At 40.1% G+C, this 25,956-nt stretch overlaps 1 protein-coding gene across 6 annotated transcripts in view; it reads left to right on the top strand.

Moving 5' to 3' along the window:
- Nucleotides 1–10,997, top strand: part of DOCK11 (dedicator of cytokinesis 11) — a 189,785-nt gene extending 178,788 nt beyond the window's left edge. For 3 of the 6 annotated variants that reach the window (XM_025431298.3, XM_025431300.3, XM_035711493.2), the window contains 5 exons: nt 1,563–1,773; nt 2,146–2,336; nt 3,107–3,207; nt 5,228–5,366; nt 10,528–10,997. In XM_025431298.3, coding sequence (XP_025287083.1) covers nt 1,563–1,773; nt 2,146–2,336; nt 3,107–3,207; nt 5,228–5,366; nt 10,528–10,650 — 765 coding nt within the window. In that variant the 3' untranslated portion in view covers nt 10,651–10,997. Of the gene's footprint in view, nt 1–1,562; nt 1,774–2,145; nt 2,337–3,106; nt 3,208–5,227; nt 5,367–10,352; nt 10,371–10,527 lie in introns of all 6 variants that reach the window. The other 3 variants (XM_049107880.1, XR_007409530.1, XR_003129495.3) reach the window with 3 other exon arrangements.
- The last annotated feature ends 14,959 nt before the right edge of the window (nt 10,998–25,956 follow it).

Genomic DNA, 25,956 nt, shown 5'->3' on the forward strand with positions numbered 1-25,956 from the left:
CTCTCCTATCAGGAACTCCTACAATGTTTGTGTTGGTCCACAGGGTAATAGTCCACATGATTGTTATATCAAGTTCCTTGACCACTACACTTGTCTGCTCAAATCCACCTTTGAATCCCTCTAGTGAATTTTCATTTTACTTATCATAGTTTTCAGCTCCAAAAATTTGTTTGGTTTCTTTTTAGGTTTTCTACCTCTTTGTTGATATTGACATTTGTTCATACATAATTTTCTTGACTTTCTCCGCATCTCCCTTTAGTTCTTTGGTCATCACAACAGTTGTTTTAAAGTCTTTTTTAGTAGATCTGCTATCAGATCTTTGGGGGGGGGGAGTTTCCATGGGTTACTTTTTCTCCTTTGTGCCATACTTTCCTGTTTCTTTAGATGCCTTGTGACTTGTTCTTGACAACTGGACATTTGGATCTGATTCTGTGGTCATTCTGGAAATCAGATTCTCTCTCCTTTACCATGGTTTGCTGGGTTTTGTTTTTAATTGTTTTTAATTGTTGTATATTGTCTCTGTGCCATGGATCATGCTGAAATGTAAACTTCGGGTCTTCTCAGGTCTTTTTTGGAACCCACACCTTCCCCTGGGTGTGCATAGTGGGTTTCTAATTTCTAATTTCCCTCCTATATGCAGTTTCTTTTGAGTGTCCTTGTCTTTAACATCTGGTTCTCAAGAGGGGAAAAAGAAAAATAAAGGTGTAATTTATTAATGATTAATTTTAAATCCCGTGGAAGTCACTTCAGTCAGGGGTAGAGAGGTACAACAGAAATGGCCACAGCCTCTTTGTGCCTATATGATCAGAAACAGCAGTCAGAGCACACATCCCCAGTATTTGGAGAACAAGGTATTTCTTGCCCATCCTGACTCCTGCAAGCTGTTCTAGGGACATGTGCACAGCTGCCTGCCATGGGGCCGAGGGGTGGGATATGAGAAGCTGCCATTGCGCCAAGAGCTGAAATTGACCAAAATCAAAATTAACTGCAATTTTCTTTCCAAGCCTTCCCCTACAAGTTGCAAGCTTTCAATAGACTCCAGAGTTCCAGAATAGTTAGATCAGAGAGAGTCTACCAAGATAGATATTGTCTAGGTGGAAGATAGATTTCTGGTGCTCTACCACCTTCTCAGAATCCTCCCATAATATGTTTTTATTGAGGGAGAATTCAAATGTACAGTTAGCCTTTTTAATATATTTTTAAAGAATCAGATTATAGAACAGTGTTTAATATGACCTCAGCTTTGTAAGTGTATGTACATAGAGAATAGACTGGAAGGAAATATATGAAAATGTGAATAATGGCCCTTGCTAAATGGTAGGGTTACAATTTTTATTTTCTTCCCCCATTCCTATAATTGCCAAGTGGGTTTCTGTAACTTCCTTATGATCAGAGGGACATGCTCCTTAAAAAGAGAACAAAGCTCTCCCCTAGGTGTGTATTCAGTTGGGAACACGGTCATAATGACTGTGTTCTTCAGTTGATCTCAGAAGAGTTAGTAGCTTACCTGTACCTCCTTTTTCCTTCCATTGACCAAAAAACAAAACTCTCTTACTTTATAGGTAAACGCCAAAGAACTCGATCCAAAATATGCTCATATCCAAGTCACTTACGTGAAGCCCTACTTTGATGACAAAGAACTCACAGAAAGAAAGACTGAGTTTGAAAGAAACCATAATATCAACAGATTTGTTTTTGAAGCTCCTTATACATTGTCCGGCAAAAAGCAAGGCTGCATAGAAGAACAATGCAAACGCCGTACAATCTTGACCAGTAAGAAGGACTTTGCATGATAACATTTTGTTTGACTTGGTTCTTTTTGATACACACAAGTAGCAGGTGGCCAGCAGGAAAATGCAAACTGCAATTTTAATCACTCATTGTTCTGCTGTTCAGTCACTAGCTGACACAAACATGGCAACGTATAGTTGCCCCATATGTAATTTGTAATTGCTCCAGGGTGTCTCATAAAGAGAATTTTCCCTCAATCCTGAAGTAATAAGGTGCTGTCTGATACCCTAGGGTATTTTCTAGAGAACGCATGGTGGGGGCAGTTAACATAAAGGATTTTTTTTTCTTTGATCTGACTGTTTGAACAAATGATTCTTTTTTAAAGATAACAAATCAGTGTGAACATTTTCACAGCTTCAAACTCCTTTCCATATGTGAAGAAGAGGATCCCCATAAACTATGAACAGCAGATTAATTTAAAGCCAATTGATGTTGCTACTGATGAAATCAAAGATAAGACAGTAGAGCTGAAAAAACTTTGCTCCTCTGCTGACGTGGACATGATTCAGCTTCAGCTGAAATTGCAGGGCTGTGTTTCAGTGCAGGTATGTTGGCTGCTGAATGTGTCTTAAATGGTTCTCGATGTTCTTGCTTTCTTAAGGGCACAGAGCAATCATTAATTGTAATTGTGTGTTCTGCTCTTACTAAGTGCAGAAACTTGTGCATTGTTCTTGATGAACTGAAAGACATTGTGCTCAGCGTCCATACATTTTGCATTGTGGCAGAAGACTCTAGCAGAAACCCCTGTGACGATTAGCCAAGCACTGTATTTACATAGCAGAGGTCATTAAGTAACTTATTAGAATATCGGCTTTGCAGATTATTTGCTTTGGTCATTTTTTTCACGTAAACTTCTAGTAAGAATAGTAAACATGGTCCTCAGATACAGATTTTTAATGTATTTAGGGTTTTTTTTAAAAGGAGAAATGCAGGGGCACCTGGCTAGCTCAGTCTGTGGAACATGCAACTCTTGATCTCAGGGTTGTGAGTTCCAGCCCCATGTTGGGGGTAGAGTGGACTTCAAAAAAATGAAATCTTAAAAAAATAAAAACAAAAAGAGAAAGGCAGAAATTACTTTTTTTAATTTAAAGATTTTATTTATTCATGAAAGACACAGAGAGAGAGGCAGAGATATAGGCAGAGGGAGAAGCAGGCTCCCTGCAGGGAGCACAATGCAGGACTCGATTCCAGGACCCCGGGATCATAACCTGAGCTGAAGGCAGATGCTCAACCGCTGAGCCACCCAGGCGTCCCAGAAATTACTTTTTTGATTACATTCTAACAGCTCTCTCATTTTTCTCCCTTTGTAACTTAGGTAAATGCTGGTCCATTAGCGTATGCAAGGGCTTTCTTAAATGATAGTCAAGCTAGCAAGTATCCACCTAAGAAAGTAAATGAGTTGAAAGACATGTTTAGGTAAGTGCTGTGTCCTTTTTCCTCTATCCTTTTCCTCCTTTTTTGTCATAGAAACCAAGATATTCACCAAATAATATCCCTCCAAAAAAGGACAGTCTTTGTTCTCTTTTACAATATTTAAGTGACCTTCTAATGGTACTTTAAGTAGTGAGGAAATGCATGATCTCTTTCTTGCTGCAGGACAGTAAGGATGTCCTAGTGTCCCAAGAGATTAAATATGCCAGTTTCTTATTCCTTGTGATATTGTGGCACAGATGAAAGCCGACGTTCATTATATGCTTTCCTCCTTCACCTTATCATTCGTTTTGCAGCATTTCAGACTGTTTAGGGTAGGAACAAGAGTTGCACTGGAAGGGTTGGATAGGCCTGGTTCCTATCCTGTGCTCCTAGTTCCACTTGGGATTCTGCCGGTTTAGGACATGTGATGTCATGGCTCGAGTGAGCATCCCTGTAAGCAAAGACATGTCTGAATGTTCTTACATTAGAAAAAAAAAAAGCTGTTTAATATACAAAAAAGAGTTTACATTCCAAATAAGAGACAGTTGAGTAAAATACACTAAGGAAAAAGATGATAACTTATCCACTCATTTGCTCCCGACTTATTTCATTTACTTCTTCCGTCTTTGTGTTATCAACAGTTCCAGGTTACAGAGTAACCAGCAGTCATTCATTCACCAATATTTATTAATGCCTGGCATGTGCAGAAAGATTCTACTAGTTGCTATGACAGGGATACCAGCCAAATGGATACTTTGTACCCTAAGACCTATGCTCTAATTATGGACATTACACACAAACCTGTGAATGATGGAGAAATATTTTTATGAAAAGTCATCAACTTTGCTGTCCCCACTTTTTTAAATTATCGAAGTACAGTTGACATACAGTGTTATTAGTTTCAGGTGTATAACATAGTGATTTGACAATTACATATATTATGCAGTGCTCACCACGGTAAGTGTGGCCATACCATCTGTCAGCATACAACATTATTACAGTATTTTTGACTATATTCCCTATGCTGTACTTTTCATCTCATGACTTATTTTATAACAAGAAGTTTGTACCTCTTAATCCCTTTCGCCAATTTCACCCATCCCTCCCCATCTTTGTCCCTACCTAACTCCTACCTATAGTACCCAGGACTGTACAGGATACGTAGTAGCCCCAAATAAATCACTTTTGAATGCACAACCCATTACCTACAGATGCAAATTAATGTTAGCACAACTTTAGCTGATTTATTATCACAAGACTGAGCAAAAGGTCTTTCTAGAAGATAGATGTTTGGAGCCAGGTTTTTTTTTTTAATTTATTTTTTTTTATTGGAGTTCAATTTGCTAACATATAGTATAACATCCAGTGCTCATCCCGCCAAGTGTCCCCCTCAGTGCCCATCACTCAGTCACCCCAACCCCCCGCCCACCTCCCATACCACTACCCCTTGTTCATTTCCCAGAGTTAGGTGTCTCTCATGTTTTGTCACCCTCACTGATATTTTCACTCATTATCTCTCCTTTCCCTTTTTTTCCTTTCTCACTCTCAAAAAGTCTGTCAAATTTTTATATTCCCCAAATGAATGAGACCATATAATGTTTGTCCTTTTCCGATTGACTTATTTCACTCAGCATAATACCCTCCAGGTCCATCCACGTCGAAGCAAAAGGTGGGTATTTGTCATTTCTAATGGCTGAGTAATATTCCATTGTATACGTATACCACATCTTCTTTATCCATTCATCTTTCGATGGACACTGAGGCTACTTCCACAGTTTGACTATTGTGGACATTGTTTGGAGCCAGGTTTTAAAGGAGGTAAGACACCAGAGACGAAAGGTGGGAAAAAAAGGAAAGGTATTCCAGACTTAGGAAGTGGCATTAGCAAAGACATAGCAAGACAATACAGGATTCTGACCTCTCTTCTAGGCAAGCCATGGTTAAAGTGAGTATAAAATTGGTGATCAGTGAGATTTTTCTAGGAATAAATGATGAAAGCCTTATCTTTGCTCATTGTCCACAGGAAATTTATACAGGCTTGCAGCATTGCACTTGAACTAAATGAGCGGCTAATTAAAGAAGATCAAATTGAATATCATGAGGGGCTAAAGTCAAATTTCAGAGACATGGTGAAGGAATTGTCTGACATTATCCACGAGCAGGCAAGTATTGGGGTGGTTGAAAATGGGAACATGATCTGGGGCCCCTGAAGTGTTACTTAGCAGAATCTACTAGTTTGAAATGTATTACCTTGAAATTACTCCGTCTGTATTTTCAAATTTGCTCCTATTATTTTTAATCATTTAAATGATATCATGCAAATCGAATTTGAAATCATTATCTATAGCAATTGCTAAAGCAATTATCAGTAATAAGCCATTTTGTTCTTTGGGCCACGGTGCTATTAAGATAGAAATAACTAGCTGAGCAAATCTAAATTGATCTACTGTAAACATGGGTAAGAGTCTGTCAAGGAAAAAACAAAGAGTCTGTCAAGAAGGGGCCTAAAGAAATGAAATAATTGGCACAGGAGCCAAATCCCTAAAAGAATATTTCTATGTTGGCTGTAAAAAACTATAGATACTATCGTTTAGGTGAGATACCAAGGGACTTCCAAAATTTGAGAATTGTCTTAATGCCCATACAGCCTGCAAAATCTCTTCTTATATAAAATGTCTTAGTGTTTTCATCTATGACTGAGTGTTCATGACTATTGCAGCTAACTTAGTAAAGCCACAACCTGAAAAATATGAAAGCCGAGACCTGTTCACCACTTAAAACCACATTATGTCATAATTAAATAGTCAGGACTTTTATATACCTGAGCCAACCAGATGCCCCAGGACTTCTATATACCTATTTTAAACCTGAGTACTCCTAGGTTATCCTGGTAAACTTCACTTTTATGCCGGGATCCTGACCACTCTATACATGGATTGTCACTCAAGTATTTGAATGTCTTCAATGTGTTTGTAAAAGTCCTAGCACAATGGTGTAGTCCCTCACTGACTGAGCCTATTAAGTAAGCTTCATTTCCTTACTAATGAAAGCACCCAATAAGATAAATATTTGCTTCAGAAACTCTTTAAACTCTGAATTTTTAAGAAAGCAAGGCTTCTTTTTCTTTTTTTTTTTTAAGATTTTATTTATTTATTTGAGAGAGAGCAAGAGAGAATGTGAGCTGAGAGAGAAGGAGAGGGAGAAGCAAGTTCCCTGCGGTGAGCCTGATGTGGGACTTGATCCCAGGACTCCGGGATTACAACCTTGAGCCTAAGGCAGATGCTTAACTGACTGAGCCACTCAGGTGCCCCTAGAATGCAAGCTTTCTGAAAAGAAACAATTAATGTAGTCCTTTAGAGAACACATTCTTTTTTTAAAGATTTTATTTATTTGAGAGCAAGAACACGCAGGGGGAATAGCAGAGGGAGAGGGAGAAACAGGCTCCCTGCTGAGCAGGGAACCCAATATATGAGGCTCCATCCCAGGACCCTGGGATCATGACCTGAGCTGAAAGCATCTGAAAGCAGATGCTTACCTAACTGAGGACTGAGCAGGCATCCCTAGAGAACACGTTCTTAAAGCTCATTCCAGAACCTTCTCTGTCCTGGTAGCTGTGTTTCAGTGATTGCTTGATGGGGGCATTCCCCTGTGTGAGACTGTCACACAAAGGGCATACGTATAAATAAGCAGACAGTGGCTAGTGTCCAAAGAAACTGCATGGAAATGATAGCAGAAAGAAAAGAAGAGCCATTTCTAGGAAAACAAGCTCGTTGACTCTGACTCAAGCTCTAGGTCTCTGAATTTACTTTGTATGCTTCCACTCAGGAAAGGCTGTGGGAAATTTAGTTAACAGTTAGTGCAGGGTTGCACTGCATGACCAGGAGCCTCCTTTTCCAACCACTGTCATCTCCATATGAGGAAGTCAGTCAGCCAGGCCGTCATCATCCTATCCGTTCAGGGGAGACTGCTCACCCCAGTCTCCTATTCACCCACTCTCCACGTCCGGGAATCTTGTTGGCCTGAGGAGTCAGGGATCAGTGTTCTATTGCTTCTTTTTGCCATCTTTACTTCTATTACCCCATTGAGGAGTGAGTGCAAACTGTTCCAAGGCATCCCTCTCCTGTTCAGTTTTTGGACGTCCTTTCTTTGTCTCCTTCCCAAAGCAGCCAGGTAACAGGGACTAGGGAGGTAGGAAATCACTCCATTTCCTTTATTCTCGGCATCTCAAGCTCAGCCCATGAGCGGTGGAGGGGTGTATACCCTTCTGTGCTGTCATGGCTCTGAGGCGAATAGACTACATAACTTGTTCCTAGGAGCTGTCCAATATATGAGATTCTGTCCCTCAGAATCTATAGAAAATCCTATAGAAAATCAGCAAAATCTCCCTCACAAAAGATACAACAATGGCACACGTGGTTTTCAGCCAATGTGCAATATATGATAATTATTCGATTTGCATGCAACTGCAGGACTTAGCCTTAAATTCTGAGTTAGTCAAATAGAAAACAAATCATTCAATCTCCTATTATGCTGATCTATATATATATATATATATATTCATTCATTCATGAGAGACACAGAGAGGCAGAGACACAGGCAGAGGGAGAAGCAAGCACCCTGCGGGGAGCCCAGTGGGGGACTCAATCCCAGGACCCTGGGATCACACCCTGAGCTGAAGGCAGACGCTCAACCACTGAGCCACCCCAACATCCCCACTAATCAAGATATTTAGGGCAGCCGTTTTGTAAAGTTCTTTTCCCCCCTGAAGTATGCTGTCCTGTTTCCCAACGATCTCTCTCAGTTGATTCCCATTAGCCATGGCTATTTTAGTGAATTGGAGAGACCAGTAGTATTTTAGACCTTTGATATTATATATTGATAGATAACCAAGAAAATTCTTACTTTATTTTTTAAATTTTATTTTATTTACATTCAGTGAATTAACATATAGTGTATTATTAGTTTCAGAGGTAGAGTTCAGTGATTCATCAGCTGTATATCACACTGAGTGCTTGTTACATCACATACCCTCTTTCGTGCCCTTTACCCCATTACCCCATCCCCCTACTTTCCTCCCCTCTAGCCAACCTCAGTTTGTTTCCTATGGTTAAGAATCTCTTTTGGTTTGTCTCCCTCTCTGATTTAGTCTTGCCTTATTGAAAAATCTTAAGTTTCTATATTGGTATATAGTTATACAAGCTATCCCATCATAACGCATCATATTTCGGTGTACCTTAAATGTTGACTTTATAGTGAAATTTTATAATTCAATATTTCCTATTGGATTTTCACAAAAGAGAGCCTTTATTCAGTCCTACACTTTGAGATACATTATTTCCCAAAGGAAAACAAAATAATACAAAATAAGATAAAGTGTAGCTGTGTAGTGAAACATAAATTATTCGGTTATGGCCCGTAAATGATTACTTGACAAAAGATGTATGGCCTGGATATTCTTCGTCCTTTTCAATGTAATCTGTTCTAGTATACCAAAATACACAGTTCTTTGTAAAACGTCTTCAAGCTTTTGAATTTTAAAAGGGGACTTAAAGAAAACCTTTATTTAAAACCTAAATAAAAATAGAATGGGATTTATATTACCTTAAAATTATTAACTGCAGATTTCTTAATTAGATAGAGTTAGTGGTGGCCACTGTAGGATCTGCTGTATATTTTGTTTTCTGCACAATGAGTCACATATTGTCTTGTCACATCTGACAGGTGTGGATAAACAATTAGTCATTCCTTAAACTTGTTTGGCTTCCAGATTAGTGTCATGAGTTACAATTTTTGTAAGAGGGAATTTCTCTATTATGGACTTACTATAAGACATACTTTCTAACAACACAAATGATATGACTCATTACTGTCACCCTAGACCAGTTTGTGGGCTTCATTCTGAAGTGTTTTGTTGTTGTTGTTGTTGTTGTTGTTATCTACTTTTTTATTTTATTTTTTTTATTGGAGTTCAATTTGCAAACATATAGCATAATACCCAGTGCTCATCCCATCAAGTGCCCCCCTCAGTGCCCATCACCCAGTCACCCCTACCCCCCGCCCACCTCCCTATACTGAAGTTTTAAAGCTAACTTGAGAACCAAGTACTGAAAGCTAAAGACCTAACTAAGTTGGTATCATATAGTAAAGAGGTTGGATGTGATGTATATGATACTCTTTTTCTTCCATCTTTTTTTTTAATTTTTATTTATTTATGATAGTCACACAGAGAGAGAGAGAGAGAGGCAGAGACACAGGCAGAGGGAGAAGCAGGCTCCATGCACCGGGAGCCCGATGTGGGACTCGATCCCGGGTCTCCAGGATCGCGCCCTGGACCAAAGGCAGGCACTAAACCGCTGCGCCACCCAGGGATCCCCCTTTTTTTTTAAGTAGACTCCACACCCAATGTGGGGCTTGAACTCACGACCCCGAGACCAAGAGTTTTATACTCTATGGACCGAGCCAGCCAAGCACCCCTTCTTTTCGTCCATTTAATCCAAGCACAAAATTTCTGTTGCTTTTGATCACACAAAATGGAAAGTTTTTAAAATCTCTATATATCAATATGAACATATATATTTATGTACTTATGGGATATAAAATTTGTATTTTGTGTGAAGTTCTTCATTTCCATGAAAAGCCTTCTGTATCAATTAGCTTATATAGTTATAGTGTGTCTTTAGAATAGAAATAGGCCCTTATGACTTTTTAAAATAATATTTTCCTGGGGCGCCTGGGTAGCTCAGTGGTTGAGCATCTGCCTTTGGCTCAGGGCGTGATCCCAGAGTCCCAGGATCAAGTCCCTTATCGGGCTCCCTACGGGGAGCCTACTTCTCCCTCTGCCTATGTCTCTGCCTCTCTCTGTGTGTCTCTCATGAATAAAAGAAATAAATATTTTTTAAAAATAATATTTTCCAAGTCTCCAGGGAAGGAGCGTGAGTATCTGTTGTTTGAAAAGCCCCACAGGTGATCCCAAGAACTACTGTTTAGAGCTCCTGTTATGATCGTTCATTTAAAAAAAAAAAAAAGATATTTTAAAGATTGCATTGCCTCTCACTTTTTCTTGAATTTTACATTTTACCATCTCTTGTCTGTCTTAATGAGTAACCAGATCTTTTCTGCTTTTTTGCTATGCTGCCTTTGTAATACAGCTTTGAAGACTTAAGTCGGTAATGTTATTCTTTGCTCTTTCTGTTTTATGTCATTTTAAATAGCTACATGTCAGTGACAAATTGAAATATGCCTGCAATTTCATATACACATACTTTTTTGACAGGGGCTATTTTGCTTCATGATAAACATGCAGATTTTTTTTCTCTGTTTTAGATATTACAAGAAGACACAATACATTCTCCCTGGATGAGCAACACATTACATGTATTTTGTGCAATTAGCGGTACATCGAGTGATAGAGGTTATGGTTCTCCAAGATACACTGCTGAAATATGAGGACATGCAGATGCAAAGTGACAACGAGACTGACCTTTCTCAGGAATAATCAGAGCTGTGCAAATGTTGAAATTTAAAGATTTGATATACATGGAGTGTTTCTTCTGACACCAAAATTTTCATGCTTTCAAACAGGGTGCTTACATATTTGTAAATATTGAAGCAACTTGAAAGTGCCTGGAAAATTGCACCACTGTGCTTGGTTTGTACTTTTTTAGGTAACCCTATATACAGAGAAGTAGAGCTCAAAAACATTAATTGAATTTGCTTAATTATTGCTTAAAGTAATAATGGTACTATGTAAAATTGTATAATGGAACACAATAAAAGGTAAAACTTATTTGTAATTAGAAGTGAAGGAAATAATACTTTGAACTTAGCATTTTTCGTGACAGGAAGCTCAAGTCACAATCCTACTGATCTGTGGAGAGAGAAAAAATTGATAAAATTTCCATAAAACATGGATATCTCAAATTGGGGAGGTCATCCGAAATCCCGCTCTGCTAGTCAAGGCGAGGCTAAAGGAAACAAAAGGATTATTTTCAAAGGCAAACTTCACAAGGAAAGGCAATCCCTAGAAATACCAAACTTACCATTCCTTCAAATTTTGATCCTGTGATGCTGCTAGGTGATCAAGTTGATCTCTCTTTGACTTCCAGGACGAGGGATTCATATGTGACCTAGCCCTTCCCTGGGAAGTGGCACTTGGTCTCAGAGCTTCATCATCTGGGGCTCTCCAAAAAGCTAAATAAAACATTTCTGAGAATTTACAGTCAGTACATCCTGTGCAACTTCGAAGCTTTCAAAGTAGCAGAGTCAGGGAGGCATTTTGTAATGGCTATTTTTTCCCCAGTTTATGATATTAGCAAGTATTTTGATAGAACTGGATGGTTGTTGCATTTTGGGGGTCAGAATAGGTACCCACCGCAGAATTAGCAACTGCTAACTAGGGATTACATTTCTAACTATGAAGACCTCTCAGACTACTGAAATCATTCAGGAAACACCAAGATGTAAAGAACTTTTTTTGCTTGAATTATCCATATAATTTTGGCTGCCTTTCAGGTAAACTTAAGTTCCAGATGTGTTTTCCTTAGGTAGTTTAGCCTATTGTAAGGAGAAAAAAAAAAGACACTGAAGTGTAAATGAATTTGCATGGAGCCTAGCCTTTTTTAATGCTTTGTGATCAAGTAAATCTTAGAGATGATGCTCCTGGCTTGCCATTTTTCTTTACATGTCTTCTTTAAACTTTTAGGGAAGCATGAAATTATTTATCAAAGGTTAATTTTGTATTTTCATAGGGTATTCAGAAGTATTTCAGAAGCAGTTTGTAATTCCTTAATATCTTGGAGTAACTCTGTAGAGTTTTACCTTTCAAGTGATTAGATTTGGTATGTACGTGTAAGGAGCTGTCACCTAAACAAGTGCTGCCATCTGAGAATGAGGCATTGTGGGAAAATTTTAGTGCTCTGTAGTCAATACCTAGTCCCTCTCATGGCCCCCAGCACAGTGTTACACACTGGGGTGAAGTTTTATAAAAGTATTATAAGCGATCCCCTGTGCTCAAGGAGCTTGCAACGTAGTTGAGGAGGCAAGATAGACACAAAATTAAATAATACAAGAATTGACAACATAAGACAAGAATGGTTGTCTGTGAGCATTGCCAGGTGAATGCTACTGTCCATACCTGTATCACATCCAGGGAATGAGAGGTCACTGGATTGTAGTGTTCAGGGATGGTTCTGGGGACAAAAGGAAGCTCTGAACAGACTTTCAAAGATGAGCAGGTATTCCAGGCAGGAGGAACACAGGGTGCCAAGGCACAAAACAAATTAGCAGAAGTTCCTGGGATGGCAAGGAAATGAATTTTGTCCAAGGGAGTCGTCAATGGTATAAATCTGGAATGTAAACTTGGCCCTAGATGGTGGAAGGCCTTGAATGCCAGGCTAACCGTGTTTGGACTTTACTCAGTAAACATGGAGGAGCCAGGCAAAGGTTTTTAAACAGATCACTTGATTAAATGTTACTTTTAGGTATTCAGTCCTTTGTGTTGCTGTCAGATGCTTTTGAGGCAGAGAGCGATGGAAATATGGAAACCGATTTGCAGTAATCTAGCTAAGAGACCCAAACCCCTGGGTAAGAACAAGAATAGAGAAGAAATGACCAGTATAAGAGACATTATGTCAGAAGACTGGACCTGAGTTATTGATGACTAAGGAGAAAGAGAAAATGTTAAGACAATTTTGGGTCCTGTGGCCAGTGAGTTCTCTAGGTTGAGACGCAATTTCCCTAGGTTTATTTCTCCAACTAGAGGAAGCCAGGAAAGCCTGTTTGGAAACCTCACTGTTTATATAGTTGAATGATTTCATGAAGTGATTTAGCCTCTACCTCTTTGTATTCATATCAAAGAATGCATTTCTGCTATACTGATTGTTTCACAGTTAAGCTTGGATCCAATTTCCCCAGGAGCTTCTGTCTTGGTAGTCTTTGAGCATACTGTAAAACTAGAATAAGTCACTACTGGTGGTGTTTGTTTATCACCACAGTGACAACCCAGAGAGAAAATAAGTTGATCCAAATTTTCCTAGTAACCAGCTGTCACTAGTGGCATCACGTCTATGGACGGGACTGTTATTGTTATCATATTTATGTGACCTGCCTACCTATATAAATATTGTAAACATCTCTTTAAAAACGAAATAGAAAGCAGCTGTGGTAGCAAGAGTTTTGGAACCTTGACCACCGTATCATAGAACTAGAGGTGACTCACTGGTTAATTAACAAACTAAATAGGTCAGCGTAACAACCCAAGGTTTTTATGTATAAATATAGTAGTTTTATCTGAGATAAAGAATCCAAGCAACATATTGGAAAAATAGGAATTTCTTAACTCTTCAAAATATTAATTATCAGATATATATTTTAGGTTTCTCTGACCCACAAAGTGGTGGGCTACTGTCAGCCTCCATCTTGTGCTAAAAGTACATTATTTCAGCTATCAAAACACAAAGGGAAAGGAATAGGATAAAAGTTGGTCAGGGCTGGGAAGTAGGTTTGTATAACAAGGCTCTTCCCCTAGCCTGAGAGTTGACCAATAGGAGTGTTTTGCTTTATCTGGTTCCAGTTACAATAAAGACTTTTTTTCCTACTCCCTTCCTAACTACATAATGGTTGCTCTCTAAGTGTACGTATGTTTATCCAACTCCTGGCTGAAGTCATGATGAAATTCAACAGAGTTTTGCCTCTCTGTACGGCATTTTAAAACTTAGTCCAATAGGTTTTTTTTCTGTTTTCCCTCTTTATCAAGCTATAATTCACATACCATACAAGTCACTCACTGAAAAAATGCACAATTCAGTGGTTTAGTATACCCAGAGTTGTACAACCATCACCAGGATTAATTTTGGAACATTTTATCATCCCCCAAAGAAACCCCATACATCTTAGCAGCCACTCCCCATTGCCTATCAAGCATCCCCTCCCAGTCCTTGACAACCAGTAAAATCTACTTTTCTGTAGCTCTGGCTTTGCCTATTCTGGACATTTCATATGAATGGAGTCATACAATATGTAACCTTTTTTTTTTTGACTGGCTTCTTTCATTAACATGTTTTCAAGTTTTCTTCATGTGGTAGTGTGGATCAGTCTGTCTTTCCTTTTTACAGCTGTATAATACTCCTTTGTGTGGATACGCCACCTTTTATCTCTGTTCATCAGTTGATGGACATTTGGGTTATTTCCATTTGGGGGCTATTGTTCTGTGAACACTTGTGTACAAGTTTTTGGGTAGACAGGCTTTCAGGTTTCTTGGGCATATACCTAAGAGCAGAATCACTGGATCAGATGGCAACTCTACATTTAACCTTTTGAAGAACTGCCAGACTGGTTTCTCCAGCAGCAGGTGTATAAGGGTTCCAGTTTCTCATTCTCTACAACATTTGCTATTGTCTGCTGCTTTGGTTATCACTTTCCTGATGGGCGTGAAGTGGTCTCTCATTCTGGTTTTCATTCTCATTTCCCCGATGGCTGATGATATTAAGCATTCTTTCATGTGCTGATGGGCCACTTTGATGTCTTCTCTGGAGATGTGACTATTCAGATTCTTTACTGATTTTTTTTTTTTTTTGGAAAATTGGGTTGTCTTTTTATTGGTGAGTCATAAGGGTTCTTTATATATGTTCTAGATTCAAGTCCTTTATCGGATCTAGGATTTCCATATAGCTCCTGTTCTTGGGGCTGCCTTCTCACTTTCATGAGGGTATGCTTTGAAGTGTAAAAGTTTTTAATTTTGATGAAGTCCAACATACCTATGTTTTCTTTGGTTCCCTATGCTTCAATGTTGTAGCTAAGAAGTCTTTGCCTAATTCAAGGTCATAGAGATGTACACCTGGGTTTTCTTTTAGTTTTACGGTTTTTAATTTTTTTTTTAAATTTTTTTTTATTTATTTATGATAGAGAGAGAGAGAGAGAGAGAGAGAGGGGCAGAGACACAGGCAGAGGGAGAAGCAAGCTCCATGCACCGGGAGCCTGATGTGGGATTCGATCCCGGGTCTCCAGGATTGCGCCCTGGGCCAAAGGCAGGCGCCAAACCACTGCACCACCCAGGGATCCTAGTTTTACGGTTTTAACTCTCACTTTCAGGTCTTTGATCCATTTCAAGTTAATTTTTATATAAGGTACGAGGTAGGGGTCCCAATTCATTACTTTGTGTGTGGATATCTGGTTGTCCTTTCACCATTTGTTGAAAAGACTATTCCCCCACTGAATTGTCTTGGCACCCTTATCAAAAATCAATTGGCCCTAAATGCATGGGTTTGCTCTGGGCTCTTAGTTTGCTCTGGGCTCTTAGTTCCAGTACCACATTGTCTTGATTACTATAGCTTTGTGGTAAGTTTTTAAATTGGGAAGTGTGAGTCTTCCAATTTTGTTTGTTTTCAAGAATGTTTTGGATATGCTGGGGCCCTTGAAATTCCATACGAACTGTAAGATCACAGCTTGTCAGTTTCTGCCCAAAAAAGTTGGGGGTGAGGGGGACTGAGATTTTGGTAGGATTTCCTGTGCATCTATAATACAGTCTGGGGAATATTGCCATTTCAACAATATTAAGCCTTTTCTTTAATATCTCTCACTAATGTTTTGGAGTTTTCAGTATACAGGTCTTAGATTTTGTTAATTTGATCCCTAAATATTTTATTCTTTTCAATGCTATTGTGAATGGAGTTGTTTTTTATCTTATTTTCAGATTGTTCACTGCTAGTTTATAGAAATACAACTGATTTGTTATATTGACCTTGTATTCTGAAATCTTGCTGAATTCATTTATTAGCTTTAATATGTTTTTGGTTTTTTTTTTTTTTTTTAGTGAATTCTTTAGGGCTTTCTACATAAGATCATGTCATCCGAAAATATAGTTTTATAGTCTATCTTTCCTATCTTGATTCTTTTTATTTCATTTTCTTAACTTACAACCCAGCTAGAACTTCAGTAGTATATTGAATAGCAGTGGGGAAAGCAGACAGCCTTGTCTTATTACTGATCGTTCTATGAAAGGGAGGAGGTATATGCAAAACAACCTCCAAAGGCCAAAGGAGCCCTAAGGCTACAGAAATAGGCTGAAAAATCCAGCCTGATAGGAAATGGTTTATTAAGAGGACTTATGGTTAGGTCTCTGCAATCCCACCTTCCCATATAAGACCTGCTTTGATAGCCATAGAAGCTAAGGAGGACGTTAGGGGACCATCCAGGAGGAGTCATATCAAGAACATTATGCCCCAAGAGTGTACTTAAGGGGTATGGTTAAACAAAGAATGTAGGAGAACGGAACTTCTCAAGAAGGCTTCAGGTCACAGGTCACTGAGGCAGATTTGTCCAAGATGGCGTTAGTCTGGTTCACACACTAACTTTGAGAAAAAGCTTTCAGTCTTTAACCTTTTTTTAGTTTTTTTTTTTTTTTTTTTTTTTTAGTTTATTTTTTTAGTCATCTCTACACCCATCTTAGGGCTCAAACTCACAATTCCAAAATCAAGAGTCACCTGCTTTTCTGACTGAGCCAGCCAGGTAGCCCCAGTCTTTCACTTTTAAGTATGGTGTTGGCTGTGGGTTTTTCATAGATGCTTTTTATCAGCTTGAGGAAGTTCCCTGCAGCATGATTTGCATCTTTTCTGATCCAATTTTCCCAGTAATCATATGATGTCTATATGGCATATAGGGAAATTGATGACAAATGATTAAGAAATGTACTCAAGATATCTATCAAATTAGGGATGAGGCCAAGGTAGATCATGACTCACAGTCCACAGTGTTTTCAACTATGCTATACTATTTCCTATGGTCTGCTACAACTTCTGCAACTTTCTAAAGAGACCAAAAAGTTTGTATCTTCCTTCCACTTTTTTACTGAAAAGGTAAGCTCCATAAAGGTCAGTCTGTGTCTGATTTTTACCTCTGTTTCCCCAGAACCAAAAAAGTTCCTGGCATGTAGTAAGTGCTTGATCAGCCTCAAAGAAATAAAGCCAGTTTAGATAAGCAGATACTTCTGAAGGCTTCATTATTTGTGAGGCAATGTGGACAGATATCTTAGCCCTCAGAGGGATTGTGGTTGAGGGTGATAAGACTTGGTCACATAAAAAAGATTTTATGAAGAAGTCTGATAATAGCAAATCAGTGGTAATGACAAGTGCTTGAATTAGGGGAAGACAGGTTTTGTGGGGATGCCTGGCTGGCTTCTGATCATGGGCTCACGATCTTGCGGTTGCAAGTTCAAGCCCTAGGTTGAGCATAGAGTTTTAAAAAAATGTTTTTAAAAAGACTTTGTGGAGGAGACAGGGCATGAACATGGCATTGAAGGATGAGTAGGAATTTGTGTGTGTGTGTGTGTGTGTGTGTGTGTGTGTGTGTTGAGAAAGTAGAGTGTCTAATAGGAAGCTATGAAATTCACTTCTTCATTTTCATTGGTTTTTTTTAAAGGTTTTATTTATTTATTCATGAGAGACAGAGGCAGAGGGAGAAGCAGGCTCCATGCAGGGAGCCCGATGAGTGGGACTCGATCCCAGGACTCCAGGATCACACCCCGGGCTAAAGGCGGTGCTAAACTGCTGAGCCGCTGGGGCTGCCCGTTCATTTTCATTGTTTTCATTGTTATGTGAACCCTGACCATTAAAACCATTCACCACTACAAGGAACGTGCAAATAGTGCATATAAAATCGGGCAACATTCTTCATCTCATTTTTCCCAGATTCCTTTATCCTCTGTTCCGAGACTCAAACTGAACAGATCAGCCTTTTGTTGTTGCTGTTCAGAAATCTCTAGTGCTCAATTTGCATCATTCCCCATAGAGAACTTTTTTAGTCAACCTCAGTTGATTTCTCATCTGCAAGTTTCATTCTTTATGTTCCTTTAGGATTTCATAATAATCACTGCTTCAGTAAATCTCTTAGGGTTGAGTCTTAAAGGCTCTGGACTTATCCTGCATGCCAATGGCATGTGCCTTTGCTAGAAAACCAATGGAAGTTATATGAGCAGGTCAGGGCTGCAGTCTGGGAATTGTAGATCATTAATTCCTCACACAATGTGTTTGATAACTCATTGTGAGCCAGGCTTATGAATGATCAAGCAGGAATCCGGGGGCAGATAGGCAGATGGGATATGATGATCTAGTAGATAATCCAAGGGTCATCTTTTTCTGTCAGTAACTGGACTGAGTCTTTGAATTCTTGAAGAGAAAACATGTCTCTTGGAGGGATGTAAAGAACAGTGCCTCACGCTGACAGATTTGGGTATTTAATACAGTGAGGCAAAAACAAAGCCAATACAAATGTGGAGTTATGTTCGATGCAAAGCAGACAAGGTCCTACAGTACTCACGCAGTGCATTATTTCAGGATTTTTCCATAGCCAGGTGAGGATCCGAGATGCCTCCAGAGCCACTGTAATAGCACGATAATAGCACCATGTCCTCCTCACCATGAACTAAATTTAGACACATGCACAAAAGAAGAGGGAGGGTGAGAGGAAGAAGGGCCGAGTTGACAAATCTTCCCCATCAGAACAAGTACAATGATAATGAAAAGACTTTCAGAGGGAAACCTTGCTGTACCTCGTTTCCCCACCAGCCCCAAGTAGTTACAGGGTCAGCTGAATACAATTCAAGTCACGTGTAAGAGACTACCCTCACAAGAATAATTGTGGATATTTACACAGAATGCTTTGCTTCTGAAAACAAGGTAACCCCACTACCACCACCTCCTCTTCCTGTATTATAGAAACAACTCAAAGTTCGAGCCCTGGAAAGAGAATCTTAGGGAGGGAAAAATCCCATGGGTTTATTAACCATCTTGAGATTTCGCTCATTTCTCTTTGAATTGCCACCATCATGATGGCCCCCAGGGATGTTTCATGATGACTGTACTTCCAGAAGAGACTCTTTGTTGGGGGTGGACTAGCTAGTCCAGGGTCGCCACAGCCTACCCTGGAGCTTTGGTTGCTCTCTAATGATGGTTCTCATTTTGAGAGAGTTGGCATTTCTTCCATATAGCACATAGTGGTTAAGTGTGTAGACTCTGAAGCCAACTGGCCAAGAATCCCAGCTTTCATTTACTGAGCTGTGGGACCTTGGACCTGTTAACCCCTCTATGCCTTCATTTTCTCCTCTCTAAAACAGAGGCATGAGTTATATCTACTTCCTAACGTGAAAATTCAACGGAGTTTGTAGGTATGTACATACTTTACAACAAAGTATGTAAAGCATAGAGAATGCTATCTGGCACATAACTGTTACATCTATATATGTGTTAGCTACAACTATAATCTACCCCAAAGCATAGCAGAATTTTGCCAGCCACTACACCTTCTGTATCTCTAGACCCATCCTTCCATTCTAAGTGGAGGTGGGGATAGGGACAATGGATGTGTCAAGGTCAGGCCATTTTTACCATTTGATATTCCACAGATCACCTCTTTCCTCACCAGACTTTGTCATATGATGGAGATCTGTGCCTTCATGCAGGGACCTTATCTCCATGGTACAGGCGCCGACAAATACACACAGGTGCTGGCTGTTACCAAGTGCTGCCATATTGGTACATCCTGGCTGAATATCAGCCTTGCCCCTGTGTCCTTCTGAACAGAATCCAGTTATTTATAGGCTCCATACACATCTGAGCACTGATGAGTGGTCCCTTATGCCCCCCCAACTATAGGGCCTCTCTGTTTAGTGGCACCTCCTCCAAACTACTTCCACTATCAGAACTGCACAAAAGTGATTTTGGATTTGAAATTGAACTCATGAGATTTGCTCCCTCCATAATCCCTCTGTAGAGTCTCTAACACACAGCCTCCTTCAATTGAGTTTAATTTATATCTCTCATTTGGATTTCTGCTGTCAACACTCATACATAAATATTCTGCAGCTCTCAGGGCGCCTGGGTGACTCGGTCAGTTGAGTGTCCAACGCTTGATTTCAGCTCAGGTCACCATCTCAGGGTCATGAGATCCAGTGCCATGTTAGGTCTGCTTGGCGTTCTTTCTCCCTCTCCCTCTGCCCCTCCCCACTGCATGCTTTCTAAATAAAGAAATAAAATCTTAAAACAACAACAAAAAACTCTTATTCTGCAGCTCTCTTGAAATAGATCAGAAAGGTTCTCAGAATTCCCTTTCTCTGTCTCCTACTCATTTCTCTGTAGCTATAGAAACCCTATAGGGGAAGATTTGCCCAACTAACCTTGTTGGAAGACATTTTATTCTCGCTTCGGGTGATGGGGCTTGGAGCTGAGGTCTACTGGTTCCTTCCTGCAATTGACTTTTTTTTTTTTAAGTAATCTCAATGCCCAACGTGGGGCTCGAACTCATGGTGGGATCAAGAGCCACATGCTCTACAGACTGAGCCAAGTGCTGGCCCCTACCTCCCAATACCCTCCTCAACTCTGGCATCCCACACTCAGTCCTTTCACTTCAAAGGCACCTCCATACGCCTATGCTGCGCACTCTCTTCACACTAGATTCCCAATGTCCACTGTCTGGATGACCTCATTTCCACAACAATGACTCATAACTCAATGGGTCATAACTCGCTCAGCTCACCTAAGGGCAGTCCAGCTGCTGCAGCCCAGGGACACTGACATTGAGCCAGGATTAGCCAGGTCTTCACGAGGTAAACTTCTTGAGATGGAAATGACTATAATTTCCCTTTCTCTACCCCCAAATCTGAAGCCATTCTCAGAGATGGATACCTTTCTGCCCCCAGGATCCACCACCCACCCACTGCCAAGCATTCCCCAGCAAGGATTTCTCCCTTCCGATGGCCACGAGCAAATCTGTCTCTGCCCCTGCTCTGCTTCTTCCTCCTGCATTGATGATGGGACATCCTTAGGAAGTCAGCTACCTCGCCGTCCCACCCCCTCTACCAGGATGTGGCACAGTGGGGGCAGGCACCTTGAACTTCCCCTTTCCAGGAGGCCAACTGGTGCCTTTGCCATTGGCAGGCACCTTGCTAGCTGACCTCACTTGCTCACTTTGGTTATTAGTTTCCTTCATGGCCTCTTAGATCTTTGAGAAGTGGTTCTGAATTGGGTGTGATGGTGCTCCCCAGGAGACATTTGGCAATGTCTGGGGACATTTTCAGTTGTCATAATAGGAAGTGGGCAGGCTACTGGCATTTTAGCAGGTAGAGACCACCGAGGATGCTGCTAAACATCCTACTATGCACAGGCAGGCAGCACCCCTCCCCCCCAAACAAAAGTTTACCCGGCCCCTCAGGTCAGCAGGGCAGAAGTTGAGAAACACTGTCTGACAAGCACTGCCTGCCTCACTGGACTCCTTGATGGCCACTCCACCAGATGGTTTGTCCTCAAGGACCCTGCAGCTGCTCATCCCCAGCAAGAAGTCCAGTGGGACATCCCTTTCCTACCAGTGACTGTTCTTATCCTCAGTTGCAACCATCTGCCCCCTTGCATACTTGCAGGCCCCAAGTAGTGGCCCTACACCTCACTTTCAGGTGTAACTCTGTGCTCAGTGTGTAGGTTAGCTGTGCTTCCGGTCTGCCTCCCAATCTCTGTAGCTACCCCTTGCCCTTTCTAATGAAGCCTTTCTCGCTACTAGCAAGCCTCCAAACGGTTCCAGTTCTCCTGTGGTTGCCTCCTATGAAGCAATTTAATCCCCCTGATGAAACAAAACCCAAGACCTCTTATATTAGCCCTGAAGGAAAAGCAGTAGGTTGAGAGGACTATCTGCTGAAGGATATGAAAATAAAGTCCTGAATCAATAGAGAAACATACCTTGTTACAATTTATTATAAAGATGCGACTTCCTTCCTAAATACCTGTTGGTTCATCCAGAGCCACCCCAATCAAAATCCCAAAAGGTTTTTTTTTAAACTTCACAAAATGATTCTAAAGTAGATCAGAATGAATAAAGATGTAAAAATAGCCAAGAGAATCCCCCTAAAGGAGAGGAAGGCCTATCAGATATTTAAATGAATAATATAGCTAACCAAAGCTGGGCATTTACAGAAGAACGAAGCTGGAGGATTGACATTACCCAATTTCCAGACTTACTCTGAAGTGATAGTAACCAAGACAGTGTGATATTGATGAAAGAAGAGACAAGGAGATCAATAGAACAGAAAAGGGGGCTTAGAAATAGACCCTCATAAATATAGTCAACTGGTCTTTGACAAAGGAGCAACAGTAATACAATGGAGCAAAGACAGTCTTCTCAATAAATTGTTAAGGAATAAGTGGACGTCCACATGCAAAGAAACAAATCTAAACACATACCTTATTTCACTCAGCATAATACCCTCCAGGTCAATCAGAAAAGGACAAACATTATATGGTCTCATTCATTTGGGGAATATAAAAATTAGTGAAAGGGAATAAAGGGAAAGGAGAGAAAATGACTGAAAATATCAGTGAGGGTGACAAAACATGAGAGACACCTAACTCTGGGAAACGAACAAGGGGTAGTGGAAGGGGAGGTGGGCGGGGGGTTGGGGTGACTGGGTGATGGGCACTGAGGGGGGCACTTGGTGGGATGAGCACTGGGTGTTATGCTATATGTTGGCAAATTGAACTCCAATAAAAATTTTTAAAAAAAATAAACACATACCTTACACCCTTCATAAAAATTAACTCAAAATGGATCACAGATCTAAATTTGAAATGCAAAACTGTAAAACAAAGAAAGTTTAAAACTCTTAGGAGGTAACATAGGAGAAAACCTAGATGGCCTTGAGTAGAGTGTTGCCTTTTTAGATACACCAAGGACAAATCCATGATAGAAATAATTAATAAGCTGGACCTCATTAAAATCAAACACTTCTGCTCTTTGAAAGACAGTGTCAAGAGAATGAGAAAAGCCACTGACTAGGAGAAAATATTTGCAAAAAAAAAAAGCATCTACAAAGATATTTCCACACCATATGTCAACAGTAAAATGTAAATTTCAACAGCAATGAGAGAATACTACACACCTATTAGAATGGCCAAAAATCCAGAACACTGACAACACCAAATACTGGCAAGGATGTGGAGCAGCCCGAGTTCCATTTGTTGCTGGTGGGAATGCAAAATGATATAGCCACGTTGAAAGACAGTTTGGCAGTTTCTACAAAGTACACATACTCTTACCATATGATCCAGCGATCACACTCCTTGGTATTTACCCAAAGAAATTGAAAACAAGTCCACACAAAAACCTGTACATGAATATTTTATAGAAGCTTCATTCATCATTACCAAAACTTGGAAGCAACCAAGATGCCCTTCAGTAGGTAAATGGATAAATAAACTGGGACACATCCAGACAATGGAATGTTATTCGGTGCTAAAAAGAAATGAGTTACCAAGCCATGAAAAGACATGAAGAACCTTAAATGCATATTACTAAGTGAAAGAAGCCAATCTGAAAAGGTTGCATGCTGTCCGACCCTACTATGGCATCCTGGAAAAGGCAAAACTATGGAGACAGTAAAAAGATCACTGGCTGCTAGGGGTTGTGGTTGGGGGAAGGGAGGAAGAAGCAGAGCCCAGTGGATTGTTAGGGCAATAAAAATACTCTGTATGGTATATTGATGGGCACATGTTATTATGGATTTGTCCAAACCCATAGGATGTGCAAAACCAAGAGTGAACCCTAATGTAAGCGATGGGCTTTGGGTGACGATGTGTAGGTTTAGCAGCTGTGACAAATGTACTGCTCTGGTGGGGGATGTTGATAATGGGAGAAGCTATGCATGTGTAGGGGCATGGGGTATATCAGTAATCTCTGTACCTTCTCCTCAATTTTGCTGTGAACCTTAAAGTACTCTTTTTAAAAGTAAGTCTTAATAAATGTTTTAAAAACTGGGCATTTACTAATATAGAAATAGGCAGAAGGATGTAACAGGATAGATCCACGTGTATGTAAAAATCTATATGACAAAGGTTGCATTTTAAGAAATAAATCAATAAACAATGTTGACATTATTCAATGAAATCGTGTTGGAATAATTGGCTAAGTATTTGCACGAAATTTAAGGGATCCCTACCTTACCATTTACACAAAAATAAATTTCAAGTTGATCAGAGACTTAAATGTGAAAAACAAGATCCTTAAAGAAATAGAATCGAACATGTATTACTGTGTGTACAATCTTGAGGTTGAGATGTTCTTGCTAAGGAAGGCTCAGAATCCAGAAGCCAAAAAAGGAAAAGCAGCTAATAAATTTGATCACATAAAACTTAAATTAAAAACATAAGTAAAGTCAAAGGAAAATGTCTAAAATATTTGTAGCACATGTGATATATTAAGGATCAATATCCTTAGGATGCCTGGGTGGCTCAGTGGTTGAGTGTCTGCCTTTGGCTCGGGTCATGATCCTGGAGTCCTGGGATCGAGTCCCACATCGGGCTCCTTGCATGGAGCCTGCTTCTCCCTCTGCCTGTGTCTCTGCCTCTCTCTCTCTCTCTCTCTCTCTCTCTCTCTCTCTCTCTCTCGAATAAATAAAAATTAAAGAAAATCTTTTTTAAAAAAGGAAAAATATCCTTAATATGAAAAGAGCTCTTACAAATCAATGAAATGAATTTCCCAGTAGGAAAATGGGTAAAGGACACGAATAGGCAATTTGCAGAGGAGAAAATGCAAATGCTTGATGAACATCCATGTTTACATCATTTTATTTTTTATTTTTTTAAGATTTATTTATTTATGATAGACATAGAGAGAGAGAGAGAGAGGCAGAGACACAGGAGGAGGAAGAAGCAGGCCCATGCCGGGAGCCTGATGTGGGACTCGATTCCGGGACTCCAGGATCACACCCCAGGCCAAAGGCAGACGCCAAACCGCTGAGCCACCCAGGGATCCCCTGTTTACATCATTTTAGTTCAAGTATTTGACCATATTGCTTTCTGACATGGACAGTTAAGCAAAGGTAAAGACTGTAGGGAAAGATCCTCTACAGCTTTGGCATGTGGAAGTACATGTGCTTCTCATATTTTTTAAGTTCCTCACAGGGTGAAGCATGAACTACAGATCAGTTTGCCTCTTTCTTCATCTGGCACTGGAGACACAATATGTTAACATAAGCCACCATTTTCTGGCGATGGCCTGGGAGAGGAGAGTAAATGGTGCTCTATAATCTACTCCCAGTGAAGGACTACAAAATGAATGGGAAGGACAACCTGGGTGCATGCTGGCTCTGTCTAATCTCAGGGGCTGGCTGGACCAGGTCTGGCCTCTTTTCTTTAGTGGGTTGCAGACTGGACATTCAGATCTGCTTTAACTTGGAGCTACACCATCTGCATGTGCCTAGGACCCAGCTAATTGCTAAGGACCTCTGAAACATTCACTCCTCAATTTCTAGTCCTCTGCCCTGTCTCACTGTGGCATTGGGCAGTAGCATTCTTCTCTGGAAACATGACCAGAGGCCAAACATCATGAGTTCACCTTGCCTGCATGACAGACACCAAGTCTTGGTGGGAGCAAGAAACATTAGGTAAATCAGGCTTTGAGGTCACTCCTCCTATGTCAATAAGGGTAAAGCCTTTATTTTATTATTTTATTTTATTTATTTGCTGGACTTTAAGAAACATTTTTAGTATATGTGCTGCTGAAGTGAGGACTGAGAAACATTTTTAGATTTTCAATTGTTCCTTTTTTTTTTCTGTGTTGTCTAATAAGTCAATTTCTTAACAAAGCATCTTTTGGCTTATTTTGGATAGGATGATTGTAAGTAGCTACATGCCTTCTAATTTAGAAGGACCTTGGGCTGCCTGAGTGGCTTAGTTGGTTAAGTACCTGACTCATACTTTCAGCTCAGGTCGTAATCTCGGG

This window comes from Canis lupus, chromosome X (assembly GCF_003254725.2).
Source record: "Canis lupus dingo isolate Sandy chromosome X, ASM325472v2, whole genome shotgun sequence".
Taxonomy (NCBI): domain Eukaryota; kingdom Metazoa; phylum Chordata; class Mammalia; order Carnivora; family Canidae; genus Canis; species Canis lupus.